Below are 13,046 nucleotides of genomic sequence, written 5' to 3' on the forward strand. Positions count from 1 at the left end.
GTGACTTTGGGCGAGTCATTGAGACCCATGCTGGACCTCAGTTTCCCAATGAGTAAAATTATTGTCCTTTCAAAGTCTTCTGGCTCTAAAATTCTATGAACAGAGGATACTGCCAAGGAATGGGGAGTCCTCTCTGCCCTGAACCAATTTCTAGCCATTGTGAGTAGTGGCAGAAAGAGCTCCAGATTCAATGTTAAGAGACAGAGGGTTCTGGTCCCCTCCCTACCTCTAACTACCTGTGTGAAGAGGAATGAGTTATATCCTCTCTCTAAGCCTCAGTGTCTGTTCTCATGAATCAAAATGAAACTAATTAATCTCCCTGTTTATGTCATAGGCTGAAGAGTAAAGGAGAAAAGGGATATAAAAGATCTTTCAAAATGTTACAAATTCAAGATGGGGAAAACCATCTGAGAAGATAGCCTGGGCCTTAATTCATGCCCCTCTCACCCTTGCTCTTCGACTCTAGGGTATTTGAAGAGGTTGCCTTGGCAACAATCCTAGTCTTGGGGTCAAAAACCATAAGCCAGAGACTCACCAGCTGTGTGACCCAGGGCAAGTCATTTTACTTTTGTGGATCTCAGTTCATTCTTCTTTAATTTGGAGATAGGCATCATTACCTGCTTCATGGGGCTGTTGGGAGACAGCAGTTTTATAAACTATAACACACCTTAAGAAAGGTAAAGGTCTCCAAGATAAGAAGGGATTATGCATGTTTCATTCCCTGATGCAGAAATGAATAAAAAACTTTTAAGGGGAGAGAGCTTGGGTGTATGTATACTGCTTCTCTCCACAACCAGATAGAGGGAGAATTGAGCCACACCCATCATCATGGGGTTAACATCCTGTGCCAATGACTGATTTCAGACAAAACTTGAAGCTATTAAAACTGGTAAAACAGGTTAATCTGAATGCCACTCTAGAGGTTTCTGGGTCCCTGGATGGGGAAGGGAATAATCATTTATTATCTAGTGCTAAGTATTTTTTAAATAAATGTCATCTCATTTGAAACTTACCAACCCCTGGGAGGTAAATGCTAATCTTATCCCCATTATACAGTTGCGGAAACTGAGGCAAACAGAGACTAAGTAGCTTGTCTAGAATCTCACAACTAGTAAATATTTGAAGCCGGGTTTGAACTCCAAGCTCAGTGTACTCTCCCCTTGGACACCACCTGCCTCTTAGATATCAACAAAGACCATCAGAATTAGAAGAGCCTGTAGAACATAGAATGTCAGAGATGGTTGGTCCTAAAGATCATAAGACCCAATCTCTTCATTTTACAGAGGAGAGAAGTCAGGCCCAAGTTCTAAATCCCATTAGCGATCCCTCCAACAGTCTCATCTCTAAAATGAAGGAATTTGAATAGAAGACATTTAAAGTCTCTTCTAGCTCTAAATCCTAGGAACTCACTGATAGCCCTGGGGAGAGATGGAGAAGGGGATGGGTGGATTTCAGGGAGACAGGAATCTGGTAGGAGAAGAGGCATTCACCACATAAGGATGAAGAACATTTTCTGGATTTTCTTTTTATCCAGCAGGTCCCTTGGTACTGCTCTTTCTAACACTGTAAGGGCTATGACGTTTGGGGAATGGTTGACCAAGTTATGATACATGTATGGGATAGGATGCTATTATGCTATAATAATGAAAAAAAAAACACAGAAGTGGTCCTGAAGAAAATTAGGCAGGATGAAAACCCTGCACAAAAGAGTTGTCTTGTTTTGAAAAAAAAAAAAGATTTAAAAACAAATCAGGGGCACCCATTAAACAAAAAAGAAAAGAAAAGAAGAAAAGGGATAATTTCAGAGAGACTTGGGGAGACTTGTATGAACTAATGCAGAGTGAAATGAGTAGAATCAGGAGAACAACGTACACAATAATAACACTATTAAAAAGATAAGTGTATTTGAAAGACTTAAGAACTCTGATCAAGGTAAAGACCATGATTCCAGAAGGCTCATAATGAAACATGCTGCCAACTTTCTTATGGAGAGGTGATAGAATCGGAATGCAGATTGAGACAGATTCTTTCTTTTTTCTTTTGGACATGGTCAATGTGGGAATTTGTTTTGCTTAACCATACATAATGTTTGCAACAGGGTTCTTGTTTTTCTTCCCTTAATGGGGGTGAAGGGGAAGTAGGAGGGAGAGAATGTGGATCTTTGTGAAAATAAAGTTGAATTTTAAAATAAAACAAACAAACAAAAAAACCCATAAGGATCAGGACACAGCTTGGCCTTGCCATTAGCTGCTGAGTGCCTCAGGATTGGCGGAGATGAACGGGAGCAGTTTCCTCTGTAGAGCAGAGGGGTTAACCAGAGATACCTGCCAAGCATGAGATATGGAGGACCACAAGACCTCTGGGTAGTCACATTGTGACTATCAATTGTTCAAATCAGGACCATGGGTTGATACAGCACAGGGCTTGGCATTTGTAGGACTAAGCAGGATTATTTCTTGTTTAAAATGTCCCTCATTCTCTCACCATTGTTCTTGCATTTATTAGTTTATGAGTTATTTCCTTCATCCGTGCCCTCATTCCACCCTATCTGGGACTATTGCAACAGCCCAATGGTCTTTAATTGCCAAATCTAATAGCCTTTTCTCAAACCCCACCCTCCTTGACTTCTCTGCAGCATTTAACGTTGTTGACAACCTTTTCTTCCTAGATACTCTCTCCTCTCTGGGTCTGCATGACACCACTCACTTAGCTATCTTCCTGGTGCTGAACCACTCCTCTCATTCTCCTTTGCTGGATCTCTATCCATGCCACACCTACTAATCGTGGGTGTACTGTACAGCTTGGTTGTAGGTCCTCTTCTATTTCCAATCTAAATTATATACTCCCATAGATTCAATATTCCTATCTAGGCAGATAATTCCCATGTCTATATATCCAGCCCTAATCTTCCTCATGAAGTCCAGTCTCATATTACCAATTACCTATTGGACCTGTTGAACTGAGTATCTCTGAGTTTTAAAGTGTAATATTTTAAAACTGAACTTCTTAGACTTCCGGTATAAATTCCTTTGCTATTTAAAGCTCTTCAGAACCTGGGACCTCCCTTTCTTTCTTATCTTCCTACACATTATTCCCCTCCATGCACTCTGTGGTCCAGTCATCCTAGCTGTCTTGCTGGTCCTCCCAAAGGCCTTTGTGCTAGCTATGGCCCCCACCCTCGGAACGCTGGGCCTCTTCACTTCTGCCTCTTAGAATCCTTGGCTCCCCTTGAGAGGCCAGATGCCATCTTCTGTGGGAGGTCCTTCTCAGTCTCCCCTGGCCTGTGGCCTTCCCCCTACCCATTACCATCTTTCTCTCTTCTTTATGTGTCTATTTAGAATGTAAGCTTTCTGTGAGGCAGGGCTTGTCTTAGTCTTTTTTCTTTTTATCTCTTGATCTTAGTATAGTACTGTGGCACATAATGTCTATAGTAAAACTTAATGGCCAATGGGGGACTTCTTATCTTCAGTCTCTCCCCTTCCAGTTTATGCTGAGCCCTCTACCAGTTATCTTTCTAATGAATGTCACTCTTCTCAAAACACTTCATAGCTCCCTATTACCTACAGAATAAAATCCATATATTCCTCAGTCTGACTTTTTAAGATCCTCCAGGAACTGACTTCAACCTCCCTTTCCAATTTTATCTCTCATTTCCTTTACTTACTCCATATTAGGGCCACATCAGATGATGCCCTATTCTCCTTTGAAAGCCCTCTTTTCTCCTTCCCATCTCCATCGGTTGAACCACACTCACTCTTAAACCCAGAACAAATGCCGCTCTCTTAAGCAAAGGGTAAATGGCCTACTCAGCAGAACACTTGGTTTGTATTTCTTTTGGCCCCGATCCTGCCTGTCCTTGTATTGTAACCACATGTATGTGAATCCTCTTCCCCCTACTAGATCGTGAGCTGCCTAAAGGTAGTGTCTCCATCTGAAATGTCTGTTTTCTCTACAGCCCGGGGCTCTACACATAGGGGAATTCCAGAGCTAGAAGCCTCAGAGATTAGCTAATATGGGAATAGGCTCTACAACATCCTTGGGAAGTGTCTAATTAGTCTGTGCTTGAATAACTCCCATGACAGGGAACTCATCATCTTACAAAGCAACCCACTCCATTACTGGAGCTTTAACTATTAGAAAATGGGTCCTTATATTCAGTGGAAACCTGCCTCCCTAAAGCTCTTACCCTTTGATGCATGTCCTGCCCTCCTCGGCCATATAGAACAAGTTTGTTTTCAGTTCCACATGAAAACCCTTCAGACATTTGAAGACCCTTCTTCTCATCAAGTTAAATATTCCCAACTCCTCTAAACGATCTTGATATGACTTGCTTTCTAGTCCCCAGTCCCCCCTCCCCCCTTGCCCCAATCTGGATTAGAGCAGAAAAGGAGACTACTACAATAGTAATTTTATTCTAATAATTATTATTATTTTTAAAAAGTTTCTTTGTAAATCAGATTTACAATTCTCTCTGTGTAACTAAGCTAAATCACCTTCCCAGGGTCCCTAAGGAAAGGGAAATGAGGTTACAGTCACAGATGAACTATTCAAAATGCACCCACCCCCAACCCCACCCCAGAAAGACCCTGCCCTCCAGTGATCTGTTCAATGTGCAAGAAAACAGCTTGCCATTCCAGCCTCTGGGGCCTTGAGAGAGGACCAGGGCACTGCATGGGAGGGTGCAAAATTTCTTCTGTCTGAGATTCAGGCAGGAGGGCCAGAATGGAAGCAGGGCCCTCAGCCTTAACTGAATTCAGATCCATGGAGGTACGGGCCTTCTATCTCTGTGGGGAAGACACCTTCCAGAGGGTTAAGGAGATGGGAAACTGGTCCTCACGGTGGGGGAGGAGCTTCATTTACTGGCACTGATTTGGTTAGACTTCATGTAAGAAGAAGGGCTTTGCCACATCAGAGAAAACTAAAAGAATTGGATCTCAGGACACTTTGGAGAGCCCTGAAGATCAGAGGAGCAGGTACCTGAGACAGGCTGAGGCCAGCTTGCTGAATCTAGGCCCTGCTCTGGTATTATTGAACTACAAACAAACAAACAAAAAGAATAAATAAATAAATACTGAAAAACAGTTGGGTCCCTTTTGGCCTCAAGCCAAAAGGCCCCTTCACTTCTCTCCTGTGGACCCCCATTTTTCCCTCTTTCCCAGACTTTACTGATGGGTGTGAGAACCATGGGACACCAGGACTGGTAAGTCCCATGGAAGGAGGATAGACGGCAAGGGAAGAAAAGAGAATTTCTGTTGCCTCCTTCCTGATGAGTAATGTTCATTGGCAAGCTTGACCAGTCAGGTAGTGTTCTCTGGGTTGGGACTGGAGGTGGGTGGTGTGTGGTGAGCAGGCTTGACTGCCTGTCTTTGGAGAAGGCTGATCATAGGTGAGCTTCTCTGTTCTGGCCTCTTCCCCAAGGTAGAGAAGGAGCCAAGATTGTATGGTTCAGGTAGTTGGCACATATGTAACTAAGTCAGAGAGGAACCCCAGTCTGAGTTTCAGATGGTCCCATATCCTGGCACAGAAGAATGGGAATATGACTCCCCCCCCCCCCCCCACTGCAACAGTTCCCCAATGTGGCCAGGAAAATAAATAGAGGCAGAAGCCCAGTCCTATCTATGGCCATGGTCTGGCCCCTGGGAACTTCAGGCATAGTTTCTCTCATCCTGGTCTTGGGTCCCCAGGTCTGCAGACACAGACCAAGCACCTTGCTCCCCACAGGGATGGGCAGAAATTAGGGGAGGAGGAGAGGGAAAGGGGCATTCCCAATCCCCAAAATGTAGTTGCCATAATCCACACCTGTTGGACTTGTGAGGTCTGTGTCTTATTGGGTAGGGTTTCTGTAAAAGGACAAATGAGGGGGCTTCCTGGTCTTCGCAGGTCTTCCAAGACTGATAGATATCAGGTTCTGTCTCAGAGCTGGAAAGGGTATTGCCTGAGATAGTCCCCTATCCGCTTAGGCAGAGGCAGTTGGTCAACCTCGGCAGTGAGCCTGTTGATGGTGAGCCGACATAAGTGCTGAAGGCTCGGGGCACTGCTCTTCCTGACAAAGGGCTGGATGAGTTTTAGGTGGACAGCTGCCACTGCTGCCGTGGTGGGCACCGTGTCCTTGTGGCTGGGCAGGAGCGAGGCAGGGGATGGGTAGGGGGTATCATTCTTGCCATCAGTTGTGCAAGATGTGACATAATGCTGGATGAGGCTGACCACATCCGGGAAGGCCAAAATCCGTGGCTTGGACAGACAGTTTGAATCCAGCCGGAACTTGCTGTCAGCGTACTCTATGCGAACGTTGGTGGGGCCCCTGTTGGTCTTGACGGAGAGTGTGAACAGATAGCTGGGGTGGGTACTATCCCGTACCAGGAAAGTGCCTTCAGGCATCTTCTGAAGGTGCTGTTTGGCCTCACCCGCTGTGAGAGATCCCCAGTACCAACCTGGTGGCCAAGAGCAGAGAGAACCGATGCGGTTGATTTTAAATACTACTCATGTAGTTACCCACTGGCCCAAGGAGAGAAAGGGACCATCCCAGGGAAGCAGCAAAGATTCTGATCTCACTCATACAGAAGGGGAAGGGGCATTGCTGTCATTGTTAATAGCTCACACTTCTATAATGCTCTAGAGTTTACAAAGTATTTTTCCCATAATAGCCCTCTAAGGTATCATTTCCAGAGCAGACAGATAAAAGAGAACTTTTGGAATATTTTGGATATTTCTAGTGAAGTATATGGAAAGAAAAAGGACATCCTCCAGGATGTCCTCTTTCCTCACCCACATTAGACTATGACCTCACTGGGGCCTGAGGCTGTGTCATTCCCTTCTGACTTGGAGATCCCCAAGGGTAGGGAAGTTTCTAGCCCTCATATAGGAGTCTCCCTAGACAGATACTATTTCAGTCTCCTCCTCCCTTTGTCTCTGTCCTTAGGCCCAGGCCAGGTGTCTTCCCAGACACATGTCTAATAAATGAGAGCCTGATGCTTGGCTCTCAATAAATGAGAGCCTGATGCTCCTATCCCTAGGGCGAGGACCACTCACCAGATTCCCGCAGGTAGGTGAATGTCTTGGCGATGCATAACAAGTCTTCCTCAGGGTCACGAACTTGATGCAACTCATTCTCCATTGGGGCTGGTGCCTCCTCCTCCTCCTCTTGGAAGGGGGTCACAGAAAGGGGCTGCATGACTGGCTCTGGTAATTCAGCTAGCCCAGCTACCGTCAACCCACCAATCCTCTCTTCTTCCAGTAAAGGACGGGGTCTGGAAGGAAGGATGCCCTGTTGTGAATGGAAGGCCCCATGGACTGCCTCTCTGGCTCCCTCCCCTTTACTCACCCCTCACTACTCATCACTGATCACATGTCCAACCCTCATCATACACTCAGCAACACTTTGGTGGTTCACCATTCTCGTTCCTCTAATGCCTCTAAATATAAGAATCTAAGCATGCCACCTGGGGTTTGTGGTGCCCATGACCCCCTGTCCCTGAACACACACACATACTTCCCTTCAGGGAAACTCATAGCCCTCGCCAGCTAACAACTATGTTAACACAAAGCCCTTTACTATGTGTATTGTTTCATTTGAGCCTCACAATCTTGTGAGAGAAGTACCATAGGTATTATTTATTCATTACACTGATGAAGAAAGGGAGACTCAGAGAGAGTAACTTACCCAGTATTGCAAAATTAGTAAGTGTAAGAAGTGGGATTTGAACACAGGCTTCCTTCACTCCCAAGTTCAACACTCCGTATCTGCCATATCAGAGGACCTTTCATAAAACCATTACCTGTCCTGACTTCCTCACAGGGTTGTTGGGAGAATGGACTAAGGCAATGGTTAGGAATATGCTTTTCAAAAGAAGTGCCTCTCAAATTTTCAAAATCAGGCCTCAGCACAGTTCTAGGTCTCCAGGAGGAAGCTGCAGCAACCAAGAAGAGAGGTGTGAGCAGCCCTTGCTAGGAGAATGAGCTCAGGTGACCGACCAAGTGTTGACATTACCTCAATGCTCCCAGGTCCTGTCCCTTCCCCATGTGACGCACAGGTAATATGGCTCAGTGAGGAACGGGACAGTTGGGCAGCCTGCCTGCTTTGGTCTCAGTCCTCATTGTGGGAGTGAGAATAAAAAAGAAATTCAACACAGTTGGAGAAAGGGCTGGGAAAGGAGGGAGGAAGAGGAAGGAAGCATTTCAATGTCCTGGAAAGAACACTGGTTTGGCAGCTTTAAATGATCAATGCAATGACCCAACCATCTTTCCAGAGGACCAGTGATAAAACATGCTACCCATGGGTGATGGACTCAAGATGCAGAATGAGACATACATTTTTGGATGTGACCAATTCGGAAATTTGTTTTGCTTGACTATGTATGTTACAAGGGTTTTCTTTCTCCTGTTCTTTTTAAAGGGGCATGGTGGGTAGGAGAAAAAATGTTTAATAAGAGGAAAGGAATAAGTGTTTAAATAGCATCTACTATGTGCCAGGCACTGTGCTAAGCACTTTTACAAATGTCATCTTGTTGGATCCTCACAACAACCCTGGGAGGGAGGTACTGTATTACAGATGAGGAAACCGAGGCAGAGTTTAAGTGATTTGCTCAAGAATCACACAGATAGTAAGTATCTGAGGTCGGATTTGAACTTGGGTCTTCCTGATCCACTGTACCATCAGCCTCCTCTAAGTACAAAAATTAATTGTTTTTTGAAAAGATCATTGGTTTGGGAGTCAAGAAGCCTGGGTTCTATTCTTGGCACTGTCATTGTTTTTTTCTACGTCGTTAGGCAAATCCCTCTATGGGCTTTCAGTGTCTCGCTCTATTGAAGAAGGATTCTGGACTAGATTTCTAAAAATCCTTTGGTTCTGTTACTGTAGGATTCTATGAGGAAGGGGAAGGAGTAAATTCACAGCTCACATTTCTATAGTACTTGTGCTCTCTCTCTAGATGTATATGTGTGTATACACATATATACACACCTACATATATATATATATATATACATACACACACACACATACACACATGCATATATTATTAGCTCATATTTTCCACATCAATTTTACAAGAGAAGGAAACTGGCCCAGGGAGCTCAGGTCATTTGCTTGTAATTACACAGCGTGTAGCCGAAGTAGGATTAGGACCCAGGTCTTTCCTGATTCCACCTCTTTCTGCTTCTCCATACTGTCTATCCATCTAAGATGTAGGAAGTGGAAGAAGAATGAAAGGAGGAGGAAAGAACAAAAGGGAAAAGGATGAGAAGAAGCCCAGGAATTCTGAGGGCTAGCTTTATATGGGGGGGAGGGGAAGAAGGGGGAAGATTAGACCCAGAAAGAAAGGTTTTCTAGAAATTATCTGGAGACTAGATATGGCCTTGGACTGGGCTTAACTACCCTTTTCCTCATTAATCCCCCTTCCTAGAACGCTGTGGTGACAGACATGCACACACATAGACAGAAATACAAAGTGTAGGTCTCTTCTGTCTCTAAAGCATCTCCCATTATTCCTATTATTCTGGGTTTCGGGGACAGGGGCTGCCTCCCCCTTATCCCGGTGGCCTGCCTGCCACACACACTACAAGAAGCTGATGTTTAAATGAGGGAAGGCTTTTGATAGGTACACCCACCTATAGGCATGTTCATGTGGATCCCCACATATTTCACTCCACCATGGACCTACTGAATATTTCTACAGACTCTCATTATATGTAGTCATGGGTTTGCACTGGAGTATTAGGGGTCTGCATATGTGTAGATCTATAAATATGCCTATACATGCCTATGTAGGTGTAACCACGCCCCTGTGTTTAGCAGTCTCATCATGCTAGCTAGTGGTATAGGCCTGGGAGCATCAGCCTGTGTAATGGGAAGAGCATTAGTTTGGGAGTGAGAAAGCCTGGGCTCTCAGGCACTTAGGACTGGTGTGACCTTGGGCAAGTGCCTCCTTCTCTCTGGGCTTCAGTTCCTTCCCTCCCCCATACAAAATGTCAGGGTTAGACTAGACTCATATATTCCCAAAGTGGGTGGTACTGCTTCCGGGGCGGGGGTGGGGAGGGTGGGGAGTCGTGCTGGAATGATCCAGGGGGGGTGGTAGTAGTTTGAAATGACTCATATTAAAAAAAAAAAATTAAAGGGTTAAAGAAAGTAGATTTCCAGGGGAGCACTGATTAATTTTTTTAAAGGGGGCAGTAGGCCAAATAAGTTTGGGAACCTCTAGACTAGATGATGTCTAAGGGACCTTCTGACTCTGAGTCCTACAATCTTTGCAAAGCTGCAGATTGATGCTATGAGCCGAATGATGGGATGTCCAGCCTTGTGCTTGGCTCCTGGAAAGGAATGGAATTGGGCTTGGAAAGTTGGGGGCGGGGGAGGATGGATTAGAAGAATTTTGTTGTTGCTACAGTTCAAAGGTGGACAAATGTACTAGAGAATGAGTAGGCAGGAAAATGGGCAACTAGTTCCCCTCCAATGCAGCTCAGAAAGCTATGGGGCAGGACAAGGAGCCCCAAGAGGAACTCAAAGCTCGAAGGAAGCCAGGTTACCAGCCTAGCCTGGAGTCAATCAGTGCCTCCTGCCAAGCATGAAACACAGAACAAAGTACACTAAGGTCTCAGGCCCAGCAAACCAAGCAACCTACCTGGGGGCCAAGGAAGGCCAGGGGAGAAGACTAGAGGCCTAGATTATTCACTGGGGCTGGGAGAAGAACTAGAGTTTAATCCAGGGCTAGGTTGAAGGCTAGGACATTCTCAGAAGAATAGGGAGAAGGGTTAGGGGGTCTAATAAGTAAAGAAAAGTGGGGACCATTAAAGTAATAGGAAATGGTTGTAGTGACTAAAATCTCTTCTGTCTACCACCAGAATCACTTGGCTATTCCTGATATTCAGAAGTGGTGAAGACAAAGGGAGAGAGGAAAAAAGGAAAAGAGGGAGAGAGAGAGGAAGGCGGGGGGGGGGGGGGGGAAGAGAAAGCAAGCAGGAGAAAGGAAGGAAGGGCAAAAGGATGGAAGGAAGGAAGAAAAGAAAAATGATAGGTGGGAGAAAAGGAAGAAGAAAGAGAAGAGAGATGAAGATAGGAGAGAGGAAAGAAAGACAGGAGGGAAGGAAAGCTAGAACGAGGAAAGAAAATGAAGAAAAGAAGGAAGGGAGAAAGAAAATAGGGAGGGAGGAGGGCAGGGAAACAGAAGAAAAATCCCTCCCTCTATCTCTCACTCTATTTCTTTTCTTACTTTTTAAGTGGCAGAAAAGTTTTGAGGAGATAGGGAGATAACAGCCAATGATCCCCCAAACTCCAGCCACCACTCCCTTCCTTGGACTTCTGCTGAACTCTTTCCCTGGCCCACAGTGCCAGGAAGGAGAGGGCAGTGCAAAAGGAAGGGCAGCCTGCTAGATGATGCGATGAGGAAGGATAGGAAGGAGACCTGGGCATCTGAAGCCAGGTAACTAACAGAGCAATAAATCTGAAGGGTTTGGTTTTACTATCTCCACATGTGCTCTTCTTTCCTCTCTCAGACCTGAGTTTTTTTTTTTTAACAATCCTAGAAAGGGGCAGAGGAAGTGGGCAAAGGAGGGGAAATGCAATTTGGAAAAGGTTAAGAAAGTCTTGGCTTTTGGCAATAGGAAACAGCAAGTCAAATGACCCTTTCCCTCCTTCCGGAGGAAAATCATGCTGAGAACAGAGAGGAATCCCACTGACTTTCCTTCTTTTGGCCTCATTATGACTAATTACTTCAAAGAGATAGGAGCTAGGGTGACATATTACATTGTGAGAGGTTCCCAGGGAGGACCTGAGAAGGCCTAGAGTAGATGGTCAACGACTGGAAAGGACCTTAAAAAGCATCTGGTCCTACTGCCTCCTCTAGGACAGATGGGGAAACTAAGGCAGAGGACAGGCAGAACCTTGACTAAGTTTACTCAAGGAGAGCTGTGGGGTTTTGACTGCCAGGTCAGGCAGGGCACCTTCCACTACCCCACGATCCCAGCTCTAAGGATATTAGTCAAAAGCTTTCGCACCAGACCAGGGCACTCTCTCGGCTGGAAAGAAATAGGGGAAGGGGGTTCTTAAGGACCCAGGAAACAGAAGCGGTTTATGTATGTCCCATCTCTTCTCTCGAAGTGGGACTTTCCTAAGTGTCCTTCAAATCTACCTAGGATAGTTTTCTGGTGGGTTTTTCTGGTGTCCCGACTCGGCCTTTCTCAGAAAGCCGCCTCTTCAAGTCCTAGAAAAGTCTCTACCACTACGTGCATCGGGGTCAAGGGGAGCTGACAGCATTTGTTTGCTATCCATGCCATCCCCACCTCCGCTCTCCGCTATCACTCCGGCTGGGAACAACATCTTGGGGCAAACAGCCCCTCAGGCCAGTCTGTATTTGCCGGAAGGGACTGGTGACCCCAGAGCCTTCAAACCTACCGACACTGGGACTTAACCGAGTGCTGACAAACGCGAGCGACTGGCGTCTGGGAGGGAGGTGGATATAGAAGAAAAAAGGGAATGGCGGGTGCATACGCGGACGGGACAGGAGTGTCTCTTACCCGTGGATGCAGAAGATCATGTCCCGTCGGGCTTCAGGGAGGCCAGCCGTGGTCTCCCCCTGAGTCCTTTCTCTCGCTCTCTCTTCGGTACGGGTCTGGTGTACCGCGGAAAGAGAGGCTGTCCCTTCGGCGCTATGGGAACAACCTGGGCAAATGTTAGCCGCCTCCGAGCTTCGGACTCAGTCACTCGAACTTCAGCCAGGCGTCCTCTGGGCTTGGGGCTCGAGCAGGGGGCTCAGGGTTCTCTGGGGCTTCTGGTTCTGTGGCCTCCTCCCTAAAGCCGGCTCTAAGAAAAGGACCGCTAGGAAAAGGCTCTAAGGATTCCCGCAGCCAGCCGCGAGAAGCCTGAGAAGGGCCGTCCGATCTCCTTCCTTCTAGGTCTCAGAGAACTCAGGCGTCCGGCCCAGGCCAGAGGCTCAGCACGACCAGTCAGGCAGCCAGTCCAAGATGAAGACAGCGGGAGGATTCCGGAGCCCAGGAAACACGACCTTCGCGGTGGCTGCCACTCTCTGTAATGAGCAGGAGGGGAAGGAAAGAGA

General features: G+C 46.2%; 1 protein-coding gene across 1 annotated transcript; it reads right to left on the reverse strand.

Annotated features, from left to right (window-relative positions):
• Positions 1 to 4,395: 4,395 nt before the first annotated feature.
• Positions 4,396 to 13,046, reverse strand: CISH (cytokine inducible SH2 containing protein). Its single transcript, XM_036739001.1, has 3 exons — positions 12,508 to 13,046; positions 7,030 to 7,247; positions 4,396 to 6,431 (listed from the first exon to the last, which is right to left on the reverse strand). The coding sequence occupies exons 1-3, from the start codon at positions 12,525 to 12,527 to the stop codon at positions 5,914 to 5,916; spliced, it is 756 nt and encodes a 251-aa protein (XP_036594896.1). The 5' UTR covers positions 12,528 to 13,046; the 3' UTR covers positions 4,396 to 5,913.

This window comes from Trichosurus vulpecula, chromosome 9 (assembly GCF_011100635.1).
Source record: "Trichosurus vulpecula isolate mTriVul1 chromosome 9, mTriVul1.pri, whole genome shotgun sequence".
NCBI lineage: Eukaryota > Metazoa > Chordata > Mammalia > Diprotodontia > Phalangeridae > Trichosurus > Trichosurus vulpecula.